A 21,175-nucleotide genomic window follows, 5' to 3' on the forward strand; every position below is an offset into this window, starting at 1 on the left:
GGAGAGACGCATCGCTGTGGCGCTCCACCAAAGTTCTGTAAAAAAGCGCATTAAACATAAATCATGTAGGAGATCTAGGATATGGTAGAAAGAGTATGTGGCCTTTTCTGTAGCCTACAGGCTGGAGATGAAATGTATGACAATGTAATGAGGGAGACTTTTTACATCATGCAGTTTTCTCCGATCAAATAGCCTAACCTAAATGGCGCCCAATCAATTAAAAAAATGCGCTGTCATGTTAACAAACAACATATCCTAAAAACAGGACTGGTCGAAGTAAAATGGACAATATGGAATGGACAATCACAACTGTTGTCCAGGAGTTTCACCCGATTATCATGATCAGTGGTTTCAAGTTTGTATCTGTCATTTTTTGACAAGCTGATCATAGCGAACAATAAACTACCTATGCATTTACCGCTGTGTAATCACATTGCAAGGCTCACGATAACTTATTATAAAGTTGGGTAGCTGATATTCAGAGCTTAAATAGCCAAATTGATCAGTCACAGGAATCAGGACTAATAAAGCCAATGCAACTGCCTGTTTTCTTTTTCAATAAATGTGCAAAAATGTCTAAAAACAATATGTTTTCACTTTCTCATTAAAGGGTATTGTGTGTAGATGGGTGAGAGAATATATGTAATACATTTTGAATTCAGGCTGTAACACAACAAAATGTGGAATAAGTCAGTATGAATGCATAATTTAACCAGCATAAATATTCCTGTTAGTGGTGACGTTTCAACAGTACTAGGAAAGTAGAGGTTTGAAGTGAATCAGATCAGCTCCAAATTAGCTCTGTCAAATACTAATACATGTTGTTTTAGTGGAAGGTCCTGAAGTTATACATAATTAGATTCAAGTCGTACATCCTTTTGGTTTATGTAAAGAATAAACTTGTACACGTCCTCTTCAAACGGTCTTGTTATAATTAAAGGAGCAAGTGCCTCAAAGACCACAAAAGAGGGCTGTTATCAATATTTGGTCTCAGCTGTGTTTAGCACAGTGTGGGTGCACAGTGTATGGGGAGAGGGGTTCCTACAGGACAGTGGGAAGTTTATCTTGGTCTGGTGTGGATCTTAAAGGGGTGTGGTGTTCTTGTGGCTCCTTCCAGACTCGGCTCCACTCCATCCAGTGAAGATAAACTAAACTTCTGGAACAGACTGACGAAGAATAGGAAGAGTTCTGTACTGGCCAGACCCTCCCCCAGACACACACACTTACCTGAGGAGGAGACATGCATACCTTAGGATTGTTACATGCAGAGAAGATCATGAATGGGGCCCGCCTTCTAAAGTGTCCCTCAGCATCCAGGAAGTGTTGTGGGTTGAAGGTGTCTCCTATTCAGTCTGATCAAACTGCACTGAGTTCAGGTTGGTCATCAACATCGTGCCCTAGAAGCAACATCTCGTAATGAATCATTTGGAAATTGAGCAAATTGAGGGGATTAAACTGCTTGGAGTAACCCTGGATTGTAATTTGTCATGGCCAAAACAAATTGATACAACAGTAGCTAAAATGGGGAGAAATCTCTCCATAATAAAGCGCTGCTCTGCCTTAATTCAGGATTGGTGTCCCGTCCATGGGACGGTTGAGCTAACGTAGGCTAATGCGATTAGCATGAGGTAAGTAACAAGAACATTTCCCAGGACATAGACATATCTGATATTGGCACAAAGCTTAAATTATTGTTAATCTAACTGCACTGTCCAATTTACAGTAGCTATTACAGTGAAATAATACTATGCTATTGTTTGAGGAGAGTGCACAATTTTGAACTTGAACAGTTATTAATAAACCAATTAGGCACATTTGGGCAGTCATGATACAACATTTTGAACAGAAATGTAATGGTTCATTGGATCAGTCTAAAACTTTGCACATACACTGCTGCCATCTAGTATCCAAAATCTAAATTGCAACTGGGCTGGAATAATACATTATGGCCTTTCTCTTGCATTTCAAAGATGATGGTACAAAAAAATAGCAAAAAAGGTAGTTTCTTTCTATGTATTATCTTTTACCAGACTAATGTGTTATATTCTCCTACATTCCTTAAACATTTCCACAAACTTCAAAGTGTTTCTTTTCAAATGGTATCAATAATATGCATATCCTTGCTTCAGGGCCTGAGCTACAGGCAGTTAAATTTGGGTATGTCATTTTAGGCGAAAATTGAAAAAGGGGTGGATCCTTAAGAGGTTTTAACAACACTATCAACAAGGCAGGTCCTAGTGGCCCTAGTTTTGTCGTACCTGTACTACTGTTCAGTAGTGTGGTCAGGTGCCACAAAGAGGGACTTAGGAAAATTACAATTGGCTCAGAACAGGGCAGTACGGCTGGCCCTTATAAGTACACGGAGAGTCAACATTAATGATATGCATGTCAATCTCTCATGGCTCAAAGTGGAAGAGAGATTGTCTTCATCACTACTTGTTTTTGTAAGAAGAGTTGACAAGCTGAATGTCTGTTTAAACTACTTGCACACAACTCGGACACCCATGCATACCCCACAAGACATTTCACCAGAGGTGAGAACAGACTATGGGAGGCGCATAGTACTACATAGAGCCATGACTACATGGAATTCTATTCCACATCAAGAAACTGATGCAAGCAGTAGAATCAGATTTTTAAAAAACAGGTAAAAATACACCTTATGGAACAGCGGGGACTGTGAAGAGACACACACAAAGTTACAGACACACGCATACGCACAGAAGCGCTATCACACGCACTCTACACACATGTACATTGTAATATTGTTGTATGGTGGCATTATACATTTTGTAATGTACATTCTCTATTGTAGATATGTAGTGGTGTAATAATGTTATATGATGTACTGTTTTATCTTTTGTTTTATGTGTGATTTAAGTGCCTTAATGTGTTTTGACCCCAGGAAGAGTAGCTGCTGCCTTGGAAATGAATACATATACAAAAACAAACACATATAAGAACAATCTCCAAAAACTGCCCTACACATAACACAACACATACACACCTCTGGTATGAAGTACCCCCACACAGCGTAGTGTCTTTGTGTGCCATCCTGGGTGCGTTGAGAGGTACGATGTTGCCCATCCTCTGGATCTCGTGGATGACAGCGTCCGTGAAGGGCATCTTGGCTCTGTGTATATTGGGCTGGAGGGACAGGCCCATCGCTGTCTATCTCAGCCTGGACCTTATCCGTGTGTCACAACAGAGGGCTTAATCAATCAATCAAAATCAACCAATCAGTGTTCTCAGGACCTTCTCTGTGGAGGAATATCAGCTCCAGTTCGGATAACTGTCAACCTCAGCATAAATCTTCGTGAGGGAGACTGTCACAAGCCGGCTCATAGCCTGTGACAAAAATGAGGGGACACGAACAACAGGTATAGGCCAATTTAAAAGTGTTCTTTATTATAAACAAACTATTAACTTAAACTAAGAAAAAGGAATGAGGTGTGGAAGTATCATGATGTAAGGTGTATGTAAAGTGCATGGATGCGTGAGTATGTGTGTGTGAACATGACTGAGTGAAAACTATGCAAAACTACAAAGGAACAAACAAATCATGAGCATACCTGGAGGAGCAGAGAGAGCGAGAGAGAGGTGATTAGTAAGCAGTTTTATACCCTGAGCCCAGGTGGCTCCAATCACTAACGACCCTCTGCCTGCAGGAGGAACCGCCCCTGCACTGCAGAGGAGGAGCCGTGACAAGACATACACTGAGTACACCAAACATTAGGTGTACTCAGTGTAGCTTCCTGAAGTGGATTAACAAGTGACATCAATACGGGATCATAGCTTTCACCTGGATTCGCCTGGTCAGTCTGTCACGGAAAGAGCAGGTGTTCTTAATGTTTTGTAAAGTCAGTGGAATGCCTATCAGGCGCACCCTGTATGTGTGGCTGTGTGATCATGTAGAGCAGGGTGGTGGAGGTGGTCTCTGTGCCGGGCAGGAACAGGTCCAGAGAGCACAGCGCCTTACATTGTGCTGTCGGGGGAGGGGTTCATCCTCTCACGATGTGAAAGGCCTCAATCCCAAATGAAGGTTTTAAAGGTTGGTGGCACCGTAATTGGGGAGGACGGACTCGTGGTAATGGCGGGGAATTAGTGGAACGGGGTCAAATACATCACACACGTGGGTATGACGCCATTCCATTCGATCTCTTCCGGCCATTATTATGAGCCGTCGCCCCCTCAGCAGCCTCCTGTGTTTTAGAGGGTCTGCTAAAAGACCCAAATGTAATAATTGGAAGGAAATAGCATCAGAGTAACAGCCTTACATTCTCCATCTCTATGAGGAAGGTGTCTATGTATTCTCGCGGTGTGCTGGGATCCAGGTCCCGCCTGTGTCTCTCCACCTCCTCCCCGATGAAAGCCTCCATGGCCTTGCAATGGCTGAAGATGGCATTGTGAGGTCCTGGGAGGTGCTTCATCATGCCAGGGAATGCCTCGTACAGCTACAGGGATAAAACATGGCACTTCAGTGGGATTGTTTGTCTCACTGAGGAGGGACACCACCTTCATTAAAGGTGTAATCTGGCAGTAAACTTCACTGGCAGAAATAGACTCTCCTGAGTGGGAGCTGCCCCTGAAAACAAAGAAGACCGATAGTGGCTTATGCCCTCCATGTCTCACTGCTGCTGATGGTGTCCTTCCACTCATGTCCTACTGCTGGTATCCTACCAGGTTGATGTCCTACTGCTGGTGTAACAGTATAACTTTAAACCGTCCCCTCGCCCCGACACGGGCGCGAACCAGGGACTCTCTGCACACATCAACAACAGTCACCCACGAAGCGTCGTTACCCATCGCTACACAAAAGACACGGCCCTTGCAGAGCAAGGTGCAACACTACTTCTAGGTTTCAGAGCAAGTGACGTAACTGATTGAAACGCTAGTAGCGCGTACCCGCTAACTAGCTAGCCATTTCACATCCGTTACACTGGTATCCTACCAGGTTGATGTCCTACTGCTGGTGTCCTACCTGTTGATGTCCTACTGCTGCTGTCCTACTGTTGGTGTCCTACCTGTTGACGTCTTACCTGTTGATGTTCTACTGCTGGTGTCCTACCTGCTAGTGTCATATTGCTGGTGTCCTGCTGGTTTTCTACTGCTGGTGTCCTACCTGGTGGGGTCCTACCTGCTAGTGTCCTACTGTTAGTGTGCTACTGATGGTGTTTTACTGCTCATGCCCAACCTGGGTCCATAGGGATCCCACTATCAGCATGGCCTCAGATAGGTAGTTTAGCAGGGTCTGGAAGCTGTGGTCGCTGTAGTCACTGCGCCTCCCAAACTCCAGCTGATATTAGACATAGCAGTAGTTCAGGAGAGACACATGGCCAAAAGGCTCACTTGGGTAGAAAGAGAAGGGAGATTGTAATAAAAAGTAAACGTCCGCTCACTGCTATTGTTATCTGTTGTTCAAACTTGGAAATACAAGGTTGACAAACAGCATTCATATTTAATTACCAGAGCCAACTCATGTCAGAAGTTATTGATGTCAGCGATGAGGAGGAAGAGGAAAACAAGTGCAGATTCACCTGAAGATCATAGAGCCACATCAAGTACCACTAACTATTAGTCATGTATCAGCTCAACTAAGTCCACAGTGGACTTTCACTGTTTACTTTTAGGGCTGACTGACGCAACCTGCCTGTAACTCCATCCGTCAAATACATTTCAGTAGCCAAAGCTTCTAGATGGGAGTCTGGCACTATACATTGTATTGCCTTAGTAAGGTAGGAGCAGGTAGAGAGTGACAGTCTGAATTCAAGAGACTTCACATAATAATGATTAGAGCTTTTCCAGATCCTAAAGCAATGGAACTCACCTCATATGTGTAACACCCACCTGGATGATGACTCTGTGCTAGGAAACTCACCACACATCAAATCAAAGTTTATTTGTCACGTGCGCCGAATACAACAGGTGTAGACCTTACAGTGAAATGCTTACTTACAGGCTCTAACCAATAGTGCGAAAAAAAGGTGTGTGTGTGTGTGTGTGTGTGTAAGTAAAGAAATAAAACAACAGTAAAAATACATTTGAAAATAAGAGTAGCAAGGATATATACAGACACCGGTTAGTCAGGCTTATTGAGGTAGTATGTACATGTAGGTACGGTTAAAGTGACTATGCATATATGATGAACAGAGAGTAGCAGTAGCGTAAAAGGAGGAGTTGACGGGAGGTGGGACACAATGCAGATAGCCCAGTTAGCCAATGTGCGGGAGCACTGGTTGGTCGGGCCAATTGAGGTAGTATGTACATGGATGCATGGTTAAAGTGACTATGCATATAAGATAAACAGAGAGTAGCAGCAGCGTAAAAGAGGGGTTGGGGGGGCACACAATGTAAATAGTCTGGGTAACCATTGGTTACCTGTTCAAAAGTCTTATGGCTTGGGGGTAAAAACTGTTGAGAAGCCTTTTTGTCCTTGATTTGGCACTCCGGTACCGCTTGCCATGCGGTAGTAGAGAGAACAGCCTATGACTGGGGTGGCTGGGGTCTTTGACAATTTTTAGGGCCTTCCTCTGACACCGCCTGGTGTAGAGGTCCTGGATGGCAGGCAGCTTTGCCCCAGTGATGTATTGGGCCGTATGCACTACCCTCTGAAGTGCCTTGCTGTCAGAGGCAGAGCAATTGCCGTACCAGGCAGTGATGCAACCGGTCAGGATGCTCTCGATGTTGCAGCTGTAGAACCTTTTGAGGATCTCAGGACCCATGCCAAATCTTTTTAGTTTCCTGAGGGGTAATAGGCTTTGTCGTGCCCTCTTCACGACTGTCTTGGTGTGTTTGGACCATTCTAGTTTGTTGTTGATGTGGACACCAAGGAACTTGAAGCTCTCAACCTGCTCCACTACAGCCCCGTCGATGAGAATGGGGACGTGCTCGGTGCTCCTTTTCCTGTAGTCCACAATCATCTCCTTAGTCTTGGTTACGTTGAGGGATAGGTTGTTATTCTGGCACCACCCGGCCAGGTCTCTGACCTCCTCCCTATAGGCTGTCTCGTCGTTGTCGGTGATTTGTGCAAATTTATAAAAAATTCTAAACAGAAATACCTTTTGTGCATAGGTATTCAGACCCTTTGCTATGAAACTCGAAATGGAGCTCAGGTGCATCCTGTTTCCATTGATCATCCTTGAGATATTTCAACAACTTGATTGGAGTCCACCTGTGGTAAATTAAGTTGACTGGACATCATTTGGAAAGGCACACACCTGTCAATATAAAGTCCCACAGTTGACAGTGCACGTCAGAGCAGAAATCCAAGCCATGAGGTTGAAAGAATTGTCCGTAGAGGTCCGAGACAGGATTGTGTCGAAGCACAGATCTGGGGAAGGGTACCAACATTTTTTTGCAGCATTGAAGGTCCTCAAGAACACAGTGGCCTCCATCATTCTTAAATGGAAGAAGTTTGGAACCACCACTAGTTAAATATGTGTGTGTATTAGGCCTACTGACGGTCGATACTGATAATGGCTAATGTTTAACATATTGTAAAAATCGGGGTTAGCCTATAATTAAGACATTCGAGAGTGCCCATCCCTGCAAGTTAATAGGCGTACAATTTAAATTCTGCATAATGGCTCAGCATTTCATAAACTTTACTGTGGGAAAGTTGATGTGTTAATATGCGTCAGTTTAATGTCATACGACTGGTTTCACATTTGCCTTCAGTGATTATAAGGTGAAATATATCTAAAACAAGTTTCATTTATATTTACAATTCCCTTATCCAAATGGATTACTCATTCTTACCTAGCTCTTATCAATAGCACTTCTCAAGTTGTAAATCACAGTGCATGATGGACAATGGTGTTGTTTCTGTTGAGATTTGTTTTTATAGATGCTTGTTCCACTTGGAACCGGTAGGTACGCTGGTTTCCTCTCGCTTAAAGGTGGTGGAATTATGAGGGAATTAAGTCAAGGTCAGAATAAGGCATATCTGTAGACACACCTCCACCTCGCCTTAATTTATTCTACCTCCACCCGAATGAATAGCGGGTGAATAGCATGCTATTCTCATGCTTCTGTTCAAGGTCAGAATATGCATGGCGATAAAGGTGCATTAAAAGGGAATTGGAATCGGCCCCATTGTGCTTATGTAATGCATTTATTGTGAATTATGAAAATCATTATGCCATTTTATTCCTGGGTTTCTCACAGCCTACAAAGTCAAGTCACACATACTTTACAGACATGTTTAATATTCATTTCACAATATTTTTTTACAAACAATACAGAAAATTATTTTCAAGACTATTTACTATCAACAACTGGAGTGTATTCTCTGACTGTAATTTAGGGGAAGACAACTAGATTCAGCTGCTGGCCGAATTTTGTCGGAGTGGATGGTGGGGGAACCGAAACATAATTCTAATCATTTGTACACTGCAAATTGACCACAACCAAAAAGAGATTGTATTTGAAAATAACTATAATTCCGTACCTTGATTACATTCTTTTTTATTCGTGGGAACACTCGATGAACAGATTTTGTAAATGAAACTCATTTTTAGTTGATTTAATTAATAGATACAACATATTTAAATTAAATAAACATACATTTAACTGACACACAAAACAATTCTAATAGTATAAAAAACGAATTTTGCTAGCATATTTGTTTGTAATTTCTCACTAGGAACCACTTTGGGCCTGCCTAATTTGCAATGCAGAAATCATCCTGCCGGTTCCTCCTGCCCAGGCCGAAACTGTCACATACAGAATATGGAGATGAGAGACTACATGTCTACATTACACAGTATACTATTAGAAGTAATGTCTCTGTTGAACGACCAATAGGTCCCTCAGTTCAGTACGTGGTTATGTATCTCCACTCCACACAGTTCATCTGGTAGTAGATATTGCACGGTCGTCTCTATTGCGGCCTTCAGTCCTGCCTTTCCCGAATAAGGGGACATTGCCGCTAGTGCCATAGATGAAGATCTGCACATATGGCTCAATATATAGAATCTCTATTAGACCCTCCTTTGCTACATACATTGTCCTTGCTTCGGGCTCTTGTGGTTCCTATGGTTACGGAGGTATATGTTGATCAACTGGAAACAGTTGTTTAGGTAGTGGTGTTCAGAAATGGCCCACTCTCACCATTTTATCTTATTTTAGCTGTTCCTCAGAGATTGTCTCTGGGGGGGTGGTGTCTGGGTTGGGGCTGTTCTCCTGGTCTTCATAGCCGATGTTGTCATAGATGTTCTTGGTGCTGCTACTCAGCTCCAGCGCCTGGGCCTTGGCCTGCTGTAGCCGTAGCAACACTGCCTTATTCACTCCAGGACCTGAGAGACACACAGGATTGGGGAAAAAGGTATCAGTCCAAAAAAGGGCACAGAGTGAAAACCTTCATTCAGTGACTAATCTGTTGGTTGACACGCGCCCACGCACGCACGCACACACACACTCACACACACACACACTCTCACCGAAGTAGCTGAGCAGCACGGGCAGGAATATGAGACCATGGGCCATGCCCAGCAGAGTGATAACCAGGTTTAAACGGAAGAAGAATATCTGGATGAGCTGGGCTTTGGCAAATGCCAACACAACTATGCCAGGCAGGTTCGTCATGGCGACGCCAGCAAACACCTGTAGAACCGCACAGGGACAAACATACGTTCAGCGTAAAAAAAAAAGAAAAAAAAAGTCCATTAAGGGTCCACATATATCTTTGTGGTTAAAACAAGGCCATATATCTGATGGCTGTACAGGGATTGTGTGGTCTGGCACTTGGACTCACCGCACTGCCCATAGTAGCAGTAGCCTCCTTGGCTCTCTCTACATGTGTAGGCTGGATGCTCATGGCAAAGGAACGTGTCATGTGAGATACAAACTCCACAGAGATACCCACCGCCTGCGGACCAGCGAGAGAGAGAGAGAAGGGGGAGGGTTAGGGTGTAAAACGCATGTTTGCTTATGTCAAGTGCAGCTTGGGTGGGGACAGTGGCTTATAGTCCATTTCAGGATGTAAATATAGGGGACACTATCTACAGCACGTGTACAAACAGGATTTATGAGGTTTCAAACTGGTGCTGAAGTTGAGACACGTTGCAACAAGTTGCACCCGCACCAACACAAGTAGTGATCTGGTTCCATACCGTGACCAGGTTGATAAGAGCCACAGCGTTGTAGTCGATGCCCCACAGTGTCATGACGCCCACGGTATCCACGGTGATCATGATGATGGTGAGGAGGTTGAGAGCGCCGGAGCGCAGGTCCATGCCCAGTAGCAGACAGCACACCACGAAGGTTGGCAGTAGGCACAGGGAGATGTTAAACAGTCCCTCAGACACAATGGTCAGGTACTGTTCATAGAACACATAGGTCACCCTGGAAGGAGAAGAGGAGGACAGTCTGATTAACTGATGCTTGTCCACAGCCTCTCCCAGAGGGGAAAGGAGGAATAGATGTATAAGGAAATATGTGAGAAGTGGAGAAAAAGATGAGAAAGGAGGAGGACGCTGAGCTAACACACGTGTAGGGGAAGACCTCAAAGTCCGGGGATGTGCCAGGTATGGCTCTCATGCTGAGGGTGATGTTGTGGGCCAGCTCTCTGGCTATTTTTAGAGCTGCAGTGAACTCCTTGGAGGTGGTCAGGGCCGTGTGGTACGCCATGAACCTGGTGGCTAACAACACAGACACACAGGTCACCTTCGACTTCCAAAGCTTTATTGTCTGTGTATTAGGTTAAAATGTGATAGATAATATCCAGTATTCCTCACCTATAATTTCTCCACTCTCGTCTGTGATCACAGCCTTGTCATAGGCTCCTAGACCTCTGTTAGGAAGAGAAACAGACCATTACACACATGCATGTGTGTATGAGTGTGTGTGCGTGCGTGCATGTGTACGAACGTGTGTGTGTGTGTGTGACACTCACCCCTTAGGGCACTGCAGGTCGGGCCTGTTGCCTAGGAAGTCTGGTAGGAAGCGGTTGAATTGCTCCATGTCGGGCCTCAGTACCCCGTTAACGGGACTCTTCATACACTTCTGCCCACACAGGAAGGCCGCTACGCACACAACACATTATACATCAGGTTAGATATACACCATGTTTCTTTGTGTTTTATTCATGCATAACAAACAGAGAGGATAATGTTCTTTGTTTTTAGTTCCGGTTGTCCGGCTGTCTCTGAGGTACTTGGTACTCACATTCGCTCGCGGGACAGAATTTCCCTTTGTTAGGACCGAAGGAATAGAGCCGACAGCATTTGGATCCAGGGTTTAGCCAGTCAATGAAGTCGTCCACCCACGAGTTTGCTGGGATGGCCAAGTAAGATCTGTTAATCATATCAATGAGTTTGGACTCATTAAAACAAGCACCGTTATGTATCAGAAAGTAACCATCATTCTGCATCGTTACGAACTTCCCCCTTATTTTATTTCACTTTCATCCACGTTCACACAAACCCCCAGAGTCAGCCGAACTTTGGCCTTGGAATACTACCTTTTACATTTACAATACCAGCTGCTGATATGGCAAATCGAAAATAAAGGTGCATTAATGAGGTGGCGATACCAGCAGCCCTGAGACCTTATCTCCACGCTAGAGAGGACAGAAGTGTGGCGCTTTCTGACCACAAATGCTATTTAACCACTAACCCTATCCTTAACCCTTACCCCCTAAAATGAACCTTAATCCTAACCCTAGACTAAGAATAAATAGCTTGCTCATCAAATTTGATGATATAGCCTTTCTATCCTCTTGAACATCTAGTCCCTGATCTATTCTTGAATGTGTTTGGTGTAACTGGGTTGATCATTAAGCGTTGTGATTGGCTGTGTGTGAGGTGGCCTTGTGGATATCAATAAGTTCAAGGTTGAGTGTAGTGGGGGAAAAGGGTGAGGGAGGAGTCAGAGAGACAGACTGGAAACAGAACAACAACACCGTTAGAAGGAAGTAGTGTTTGAATATACACTGAGTGTACAAAACATTAAGAACACCTTCCTAATCTTGAGTTGCATCCCCCCCCCCCCCCCCCCCCTTTGCCCTCAGAACAGCCTCAATTCGTCAGGGCATGGACTCTACAACGTGTCGAAGCGTTACATAGGGATGCTGGCCCATGTTGACTCCAAAGCTTCCCACAGTTGTGTCAAGTTGGCTGGATGTCCTTTGCAAAAGGGTTCTTCAGCTGTCCCCATAGGACAACCCTTTTTGGTTCCAGGTAGAACACTTTTTGGTTCCAGTTAGAATTATTTTGGGTTCCATGTAGAACCCTCTAGGGAAAGGGTTCTAAATTGAACCCAATAGGGTTCTACCTGGAACCAAAAGGGTTCAATCTGGAACCAAAAAGGGTTATTCAAAAGGTTTTCCTATGGGGACAGCTGCACTTTTTTCTAAGAGTGTGTGTGGTGAATCATTCTTGATACACTCGGGAAACGGTTGAGCATAAAAATACAGCAGCATTGCAGTTCTTGACACAAACCGGTGTGCCTAGCGCCTACTACCATACCCCATTCAAAGGCACTTCAATCTTTTGTCTTGCCCATTCACCCTCTGAATGGCACACACACAATCCATGTCTCAATTGTCTCAAGGCTTAAAAAGTGGATTAAAGTGACATCAATAAGTAATCATGGCTTTCACCTGGATTCACCTATGTCATGGAAAGAGCATGTGTTCTTAATGTTTTTGAACACTTAGTGTATACAAGCCAATTTACCCACACCCAATATAAAGTGCTTTGAGACCAGGTGAAAATAACTAGCTTTCTAAATGTAATTATGATTATTATTTGTATCCTCCGTTTAATCTAAAATCGAATGACTACTCACAGGTCAGGGTATTCAGTGGCGTACTGGATCTTCTGAGTGAGAGAGAAGGGGTCACAGCCCACACTGGAGCAGGTTGCATTCATACCCGTTATGCTGGAGAAGTTAAAGCCCTTTGTTGTGACAAAATAGGTCGGGACGCCCACCTCAAAGTATGCATACAGGTACTTGAAATACTCCAACATGTAGGAACCCTGAGACAGAGGACAAGAGGAGAAGGTGTCACGTGGCCAGTACATGGATGAAAATGTACTGTTATTTATGCGGTTTCTTGTCATTCATACTGTATGTTGTTATATGTTATTCATGAATGAATGAATAAAGGGTCATGGGAGATGCATTCAAGCAGTAGTCCGGGTGTCACTCACCTGGGGCATAGCCAGCTCCTGATCCAGGCCCACTGTCACATAGAACATCAGGTAGATGGAGGAGATGAACATAAAGATGAACACAACCATCTGGCAGAGGGAGAGAGGAGGAGGACTTCAACCACAACCACAACCACAACCAGCCAAATTAGCTAACTAGAGGGAACATCAGTGTATAAAAGGTAAAAAAGACAATCGTTTATTTACCACTATGACCCTGGTGACGGGGTGGAGGAGGACGGGGGCATAGTATTTCCTCATGACGGGCAGAAGGAAACCCTCGTTGGGTTTGGAGGGGGCCGTGGTCTTGACGGTGACGCAGCAGGCCAGCTCGCAGCGGTTCCCGTCCTGCCGTCTGGCGTCCAGGGACAGCAACGCCACGAAGGCCGTCATCTGCAGCACGAAGTCCATGAGCACAGCCAGGGCAGCGTACAGAGCAAAGGACTTGACAGCAGGCATGGTGCTCAGAGCGCCTGGGAGACAGAGGTGAGGAACAGAAGCGGTTAGTCATTAACATAGAGTATGTAAACCCCCTTCACAGACGCCATGTGTATTGAATTGATTAGAGTAAATGGATGGAATGTAGGCTACATCCTGGTATGTATAGACCACTATTGTCATTGCCATTGACAGTGACTTTTGAAAGAACGTGCTGTTGCTAACCTTGTACCCAGGCTCATTGCTACCACGTAGGTTTGACAGAGTGAGTCGGCCAGTGGACGAGTCTACTTACTTGCACACCTGATGAATTACTACAGGTTCAGAGGAGTCAATAAGAAAAATAGCATCTCTCTGACAAGAAATACCAGTGTCTTTTCTGTGTGCTCTGTCCCTATGTTCTAGAGTGCGCCAATGGGAGCTCACCCAGGAAGAAGCAGACAGACTCGGAGAGAGAGCACAGGAGCATGCTGGGAGCTACATTTCCAAGGACACGTCCGATCTGCTCCTCCCTCTTCTCGCCTGGCCTCCGTGCGTCCCTCTGACAGAGAGAGAGTTTTACTATTACCAGAGAGAAAATATTACCACCTGACGAAGAACATTATGAGTGAACCAACTGAACTATCAATCGTTGTGGAATACCAAAACAGTCAAGTTACTTACAGCCACACGCCCATGCACATGCACACGCACACGCACACGCACACACTAAAAGCAGCTGAGCAGTAGGAATATGAGACCGTGGGCCTCGCCCAGCAGAGTGATAACCAGGTTTAAAACACACACACCTGGTACTCCAGAACGAAGATAAAGATGTTGTCAGCTCCTACGGCTAGCACCAGGAAGGGGACAACCTGGAGGATGATCAGAGAGGAGGGGATACCGATCCAGGCGTAGAAACCCATGGAGGCCAGGACAGAGCAGCCCACCACCAGTATACCACCCAGACCAACCAGGAACTTCGAATCCACCTGTAGGGACACCACAGAGGTCAGGGGCAGCTCCTGTTTACCACTGTTTCCTGTATGGCATAGGAAAACCTTTTAGTCCACCCTAGTCATATACAGTACAGTGTTTCATCTATTTTACAAACTAGCGTTACAGTTTTTAATATTATGGAGAATTCCATTTTTGTTCCATCTAGCCCTCCAAAAGCCTAAGCAAGCATAAAAATCAGCAATTTTAGAGAATATGACTATCTGCATCTGGACATGCTGTACCTATACAGTCGTTTCCTCCTTTCTTTCCTTGTATAATGCTAAGGTTATTGATTTTACTTTCTGATTAGGGCCAAGTGTTTTCTGTGTGTGTCTGGCTAAAATGGCAGCAGTTGAAATTCAAATTGGCACATTGTATTTCCGTGAGTGGTCTCACCAGTATTCGACTGAAGGAGGTGTACTCCCCCAGAGCCACAGCGATGTACACAAAGATAACAGCATAGCTAATCATGAAGATGGGGATGTCCTCCACTGTCGTCCTGTTAATCTCATCCTCCAGTGACCTCTACAGTGAGAGAAATAGAGGGGTTCGGAGAAGGGGTGAGAGATGGGAGAGAGCAGTGGCAGAGAAGGATATAAAGAAAAGGAGAGAGGGGAGAGGACAGAGAGAGGTGATTATAGACTAATAAAGCAATGTATTTCAATATTGTGACCATGTAATGTCTTCCAAGGTAAATAGCAGGTAATCAATAAGTAGACTGTCTGTATGGGAGATATCCCTGTCTGTGTGCTTACGTACGTACCTCAGCCATGTACGCAAAGGTGAACGGGTTGCCTGGACTCTTCTGGTACTCTTGGACTATGTCCAGGAACCTCTGCTCCCACTCCAGGGCCACCTTGAACTTAACGCTGTCTCGAGGGTAGTTATTGAGGGAGAATGTCAGGATGAGAGCTTCTGCTGTAGTGTAGCCTTCATCTGAGAGAGGGGAGATTACGAAAGCTGGGTTAACACACAGGATTCATCTAATATATAATAATAAATGCCATTTAGCAGAGGATTTTATCCAAAGCGACTCATGCGTGCATACATTTTACATACGGTTTGTCCCGGGAATCGAACCCACTATACTGGCGTAGCAAGCCCCAACGCTGTGCTATGCTCTAACGACTGAGCTACGGCGAACCACGAGTCATCGATTCTATGAAGTGTCGTCAAGCTATTAGATTAGTGTTGGCGTCTGTTCTGCGGGATTGGTAGCAGAGCAAAAGAAGCATGCAATCTATGGACTATTAAACTATTATTACAAAAGAAAACAACATGAAGACTTACTCTCATATCCTCCCACTGCGAGGAAGGGGAAGACTGGTGCTCCATAGTCAGCCATGCAGCTCAACTGCAGGTCAGTGATGTCTTTGAACGACAGGGGAGAGCTGCAGGGAATGGGGTATACAAGATCATGTTTCATTTAACTGCCTTACCGTCAATGATGAAACATATTTGAACAAAGATAATGAATATTTCAAAACAGCTCTAGAATCTGATTGTGTTTTCACCGATAGAAAGGGGAGGTACATCACAAATCAGACTTACTTGACGCAGTAGATGAAGTGGTCTCTCCAGTCCACCTCCTTGGTCAAGCCCAGCTCCGTCATGTTGACTTTAGCGTTGAGGTTGTCCACACTGTTCTGGAAGTACTGGGGCAGGCTGTTGACAGCACAGTCGGTCAGTTTGGGGTTGGAGGGGTTGAGAGGCGCGAAGCACACATCCTTCAGACTTGCCGTACGGTTCAGATCATTCGACCAGAACTCAATGTTCTGCAGACAGAGTTGAAACAATAACGGAGTTTAGTATTGAATTACTTTAGTGATTTCTGATTATCACAATCCTTAAGAATAAATACAATATGTCAATAATCACATGTTCTCTATCGTAGAACTGGTAGAACTACTACTAACACAATTGTCATGATATTTCAGTAATACCAATTATAGTGCCATTGCCTACCCTACCTGAATCTTCTTCTGCAGCTCTAGAAGTTCCAGGATCAGGTCTTTGGCAATGATTCCACTGAAGTTCTGCTTCCCGAACAGCAACGAGTCGTAGAAGTGACCAGGTCGGCCCGGCGCTGTCAGGATCAGCTGGTTGGTTCTAAAGAATGGGTCAAAGTGCTTGTCGTGGAAGTCCTTCTCCATACGGGCGCGGCTGTTTGGGGCGGACCACAGCTGGACAGGGTCGGTGGTCAGTTCGATGTGCATGAGTCCTGTGGCGAAAGCAGCTATGACCACAGCCGACACTAGCAGCACCTTGAGGGGGTGTGAGGCAATGAGGGTGCCCCATGCCTGGAACCCAGAGCCCAGGAACTCCTGAGTAGCCAGGCTGTTCTTGTCTGTACACGTCACCTCCCACGGTTCAATCAGCCTCTCACTAACGTTGTTCCCATTCTTATCCATCCCTTTCCCCTTTCCTTTCCCTTTCTCAGAGTCCTTGCCCTTTTCCTTCCTCAGGAGGTAGGTGGAGAGCACAAAGAGCAGGAAGGCTAGAATGAGAACGCAGAGGAAGATCACACATAGCACCAGGTAGCCGTCCACCCCTCCGATGGTGAAGGGTTCTGCGGGGGGTGGGGGAGAGGGTACGACCGGGCACGAGGCCTGGCAGTCCTGGCAGGAGCAAACCTCTGCCCCTGTTGGGGTCATCTCGTTACACCCCAGCGCCCTCCCAGCGTAAGGCACTACCCCATCGGGTATCCCCTCGGTGACCCCTTCTGGAATCAGCCTGAAGTCGATGTCCAGTGGGGCCAGGCCATTACTGGAGTCTCCCTGGAAGTCATACCAGCGCTGAGCCGTACACAGTGCTGAGCCATAGCGTCCACACATGGTAGCGATGGCATACCCCCCCGTGGCGGGAATCCTCACGTTCTTGCAGGACTCAAAGGATTTGTCAGCAAATGAGGTGGACAAGTAGGCCTGGTAACCCACCACAGCCTCTTTGATAATCCCCGAGCTGTTGACGTTCATGGTGCGTGTCACGTTAACGGTTGTGGTCTGGTCAGGGCTGCAGGTGTTGATGCAGTGGAGGTGGGCAAAGTTGTCAGCACAGGAGGGGCAGCGAATGAGCACTGCCTTGGACAGCATCAGGCTCATTTCCAGGGACTTGAGCTGCTTTATAGAGCAGCAGGCGGTGGTGCTGCCCTCTCCACGGTCCAGCATGGGGCACACCTAGAATCATAACAACAGTAAGGTAATTTACCTGGAACTTGACATTGCTCTGTTGCTTTAAAACACTGTCAGCTCTGTCAGCTCTGTCAGCTCGCTCTGTCAGCTCTCTCTCTCTCTCTCTCTCTCTCTCTCTCTCTCTCTCTCTCTCTCTCTCTCTCTCTCTCTCTCTCTCTCTCTTCTCTTCTCTTCTCTTCTCTTCCCCCCCCCCCCCCCCCAGAGTTACTGGGCCAGAACCACTGACCTTTTTGAGTTGTTGGTAGTGCGCCCCCTCGAGGGCTCGAGCGCGGCTATAGTTGAGGCAGGGGATTATGGGGGGGAGGAGGGATCCCGCCACCGTTGGGTTTTTACCACACTCCTCGTAGAAGGCACAGTATCCTGGCTCATGACGGGCCTCTAAGACAACCTGGGGGAGACAAACACACGTAGGATCTCAATTTGATCACTATTTGTTGCTGAGAATTGTCCTGCACGGCAGGAAATGCAAACTTGTAGTGTATTTGAGTTTTAAAAAGGCTTCTAAATTTTGTCATTACCACTTTGACTTGATTTGCCCTCACGAAAAGTGTATCAACCCCAACAAAAAATGTCCATGAATTATAATCCACATAATAATTCACATTTCCTGTTGCTGGAGGATTATTTCCTGCTGGAGCAAACTGGCTCAAATTAAGATCCTAGTGAACGGACAGAGTTAGTATGGCTGAGTGGAGATAGTGGTCGTGTAACCATAATACACATTTTCACTTTTTCATCCTTCTGGTTGGGATACTCTTCTAAGTTCCACTATCTATTTTTCAACTGATAAAAATTTCTGGCCGACAAATATTCTGTATTCTGTATTCGCCTTCCTGAAACTTCTTATCAATGAGATTATACAGTTGTTTTTTACCTTGCTCTTTGCCGTTTGTGCGTAATGACAATAAGAGGGTGGAGAGAGTAAGTTACTGTATGTACAAGGCTTAATCACCAGCACAGATAGTATTAGTATGTACAGGAATAGAGAGATTAGAGACAGTTTTCAACAGAAGGAAACAAAATGTCAGATTAGCTCACTATTTCTGAGTACCTGACTGTTTCTGCATTCAACATGGCTAAATGCCTTGTTTTAGTAAGGCGACAATAAATGGGTAGTGAAAGAATATCTTCACTCCCTCAATTAGTCCATTCGTCTGCATCAATACAGTCAAGTTCCCAGCTTCTCTGTTTTAGATATCCTAAAACAACACATTTGACAACACTTGAAAAGAATCATAAAAATAGAGGAAGGGTTATTGGACTATGACCACTAAGTAAACTTGACGGTCGCCCCTTAGTGAAAAAGTATAAAAACTACAGTCCCTCTATTTTACAATGAATTGTATAATATTACATACACCTAAACTTTGCATTAATATTAACACATCCCAGTAGATATTACAGTTACACTTTCCTTTAAGTCTATTATTATATTCAAAGAAATATAGTCAAATTCAAGTACTGGATTCTGAGTTATTGTGATTCTGTTAGTGTTGAATGGCAACGTAGACACTTGCAAGTTGTTTAACTACCACACCCTGTAACACCAGTGGTGGAAATGGAAACGCCATCAACACAAAATGCCCTCCTGGGACACAGTTCCAGGAGGTTCCATCTCTACCTCTGGGTAACAGCCATCAGGGAGAAACAGAAGGACTTACCAGACAGGCCAGGAGTGTGAGCAGGGCAGTGGCACGGCTCATAGTGGGTCTACCCATGCTGCTACACCTCACAGCTAAGAAAGAGCCTGGAACTCCAGGTATAATCGGTTTAGTTGCAGTCGTACTATGGCAGGTCTCCCCTTTGAAAAGAGAGTTTTAATCTCAATAAGATCACTTGAATAAATAACAAAAAATGTGATGTTTTTTTCCAGTGAAGGGATGAGATAGTGAGAGAGGTCTCTATGTGTTAGTCCTCCGTCTCGGTCTCTGTCTGTCTGTCTGCCTGCCTGCCTGTCTGTCTGTCAGTCCCAGGGGTGACAGCCAGGGGTAGGAAAAGGCGAAGACATCAGCCACCCCGCCCCATGACTAGTATCAGTGGTGTCACCTGTTTTATCTGGCCTGATCCAGTGAATGCCAATCAGAACGAGCGAAGAGACATTCATCTGATTGATAATTAACCAGGGAGAATGAGGATGGTGGAATGTTACCAGGAGACAGAGAAACTTGGAAAACAAAACAAAATAACATACATACCGCCACCGCCCTCTACGGCCCACAACACCCCTGCGCTTATCCCCCTCACCCCTATTCCAGCTTTACCCCATTAATTCAAGGTTTGGTTCACTTGTATTTGTGTCAATGAACAAGGAGGAAGCGAGAAGGAGACAGCGAGAGAGAAACAGAGAAAGAGAAAGGGGGTGGAAGGTGGCGGAAAGGAGTTACAAGAGAGGAAGAGTGAAACGTTAGGAGAGAGAGAGGGTGGTGAGAGTGGGAGAAAGAGAGAGTTGCTGTAATTCGTAGGCTTATGTCCATCTCCTGAGTACGTGTGTTTGTTTAACTGAATGTAAATACTTCTGGGTCGATGGGAGCTTCTATTCCAGAGCACTTTTTGACCTACAGTTGGACAGGTGGTATCAGAGATTAGTTTAGAGTTGTGTTTGGGTCCCTCTGATATCACACAGTAAGAATCCATTTAGGCCAATAACCCACTGTGCACAGACGTCAGTTCAACATCTATTCCACGTTGCTTCAACATAATTTCATTGAACTGACGTGGAAACAACGTTGATTCAACCAGTGTGTGCCCAGTGGGTAGTCGTTGTGTGGATAGGCTACTATATAACACATTGACATACACTACATGACCAAAAGATGGTCATACTAAGGATAATTTAGCTATTTGATATACAGTACCAGTGAAAAGTTTGGACACACCTACTCATTCAAGGGTTTTACTTTATTTTGTATTATTTTCTACATTGTAGAATAATAGTGAAGACATCAAAACTACAAAATAACACATATGGAATCATGTAGCAACCAAAACGTGTTATATATTTTAGATTTGAGATTCCTCGCCGACAGTGTCACCGGCAAAGCACCCCCACACCCCCACACCTCTTCCTCCATGCTTCACAGTGGAAACCATACATGTGGAGATCATCCATTCACCTGCTCTGCATCTCACAAAGACATGGAGGTTGGAACCAAAAGTCTCAAATTTGGACTCATCAGACCAAAGGACAGATTTCCACCAGTCTAATGTCCATTGCTCGTGTTTCTTGGCCCAAGCAAGACTCTTCTTCCTATTGCTGTCCTTTAGTAGTGGTTTCTTTGCAGCAATTCGACCATGAAGGCCTGATTCACAGGCTCCTTTGAATAGTTGATGTTGAGATGTGTCTCTGTAAAGCATGTATTTGTGCTGCAATCTGAGGTGCAATTAACTCTAATGAACGTTTCCTCTGCAGCAGAT

General features: G+C 45.0%; 1 protein-coding gene and 1 pseudogene across 2 annotated transcripts; both read right to left on the bottom strand.

The window, feature by feature from the left end:
• Nucleotides 1-1,060: 1,060 nt before the first annotated feature.
• LOC120051798 lies at nucleotides 1,061-5,558 on the bottom strand (annotated as a pseudogene).
• Nucleotides 5,559-8,099: 2,541 nt separating this feature from the next.
• On the bottom strand, nucleotides 8,100-20,186 carry npc1l1 (NPC1-like 1). 2 transcript variants are annotated; one of them, XM_038989113.1, is made up of 20 exons: nucleotides 19,423-20,179; nucleotides 17,988-18,149; nucleotides 16,541-17,746; nucleotides 16,122-16,345; nucleotides 15,861-15,961; nucleotides 15,334-15,506; nucleotides 14,967-15,095; nucleotides 14,381-14,563; nucleotides 14,019-14,133; nucleotides 13,362-13,627; nucleotides 13,155-13,244; nucleotides 12,790-12,980; nucleotides 11,167-11,294; nucleotides 10,895-11,024; nucleotides 10,737-10,792; nucleotides 10,490-10,640; nucleotides 10,113-10,344; nucleotides 9,755-9,868; nucleotides 9,441-9,603; nucleotides 8,100-9,296 (listed from the first exon to the last, which is right to left on the bottom strand). In XM_038989113.1, exons 1-20 carry the CDS (start codon nucleotides 19,477-19,479, stop codon nucleotides 9,121-9,123), a joined length of 4,047 nt encoding a protein of 1,348 aa, XP_038845041.1. In that variant the 5' UTR covers nucleotides 19,480-20,179; the 3' UTR covers nucleotides 8,100-9,120. The 2 variants fall into 2 exon arrangements, with proteins under 2 accessions (XP_038845041.1, XP_038845049.1); XM_038989121.1 differs by lacking the exons at nucleotides 8,100-9,296; nucleotides 9,441-9,603; nucleotides 9,755-9,868; ... (6 more) ...; nucleotides 13,155-13,244; nucleotides 13,362-13,627 and having other exon boundaries at nucleotides 14,053-14,153; nucleotides 19,423-20,186.
• Between the last annotated feature and the right edge of the window lie 989 nt (nucleotides 20,187-21,175).

The sequence above is a fragment of the Salvelinus namaycush genome, chromosome 1, assembly GCF_016432855.1.
Source record: "Salvelinus namaycush isolate Seneca chromosome 1, SaNama_1.0, whole genome shotgun sequence".
Taxonomy (NCBI): domain Eukaryota; kingdom Metazoa; phylum Chordata; class Actinopteri; order Salmoniformes; family Salmonidae; genus Salvelinus; species Salvelinus namaycush.

What these genes read in the sequence shown, in the direction of transcription:
- npc1l1 (XM_038989113.1), bottom strand. Translation starts at nt 19,479, where the DNA reads ATGGGTAGACCCACTATGAGCCGTGCCACTGCCCTGCTCACACTCCTG. An exon ending in TCACACTCCTGGCCTGTCTG is followed by an intron (nt 18,150 to 19,422) that starts GTAAGTCCTTCT and finishes TGTCTCCCCCAG; the next exon opens with GTTGTCTTAGAGGCCCGTCA. An exon ending in ATTCTGTCCCGCGAGCGAAT is followed by an intron (nt 11,025 to 11,166) that starts GTGAGTACCAAG and finishes TTGTGTGCGTAG; the next exon opens with CGGCCTTCCTGTGTGGGCAG.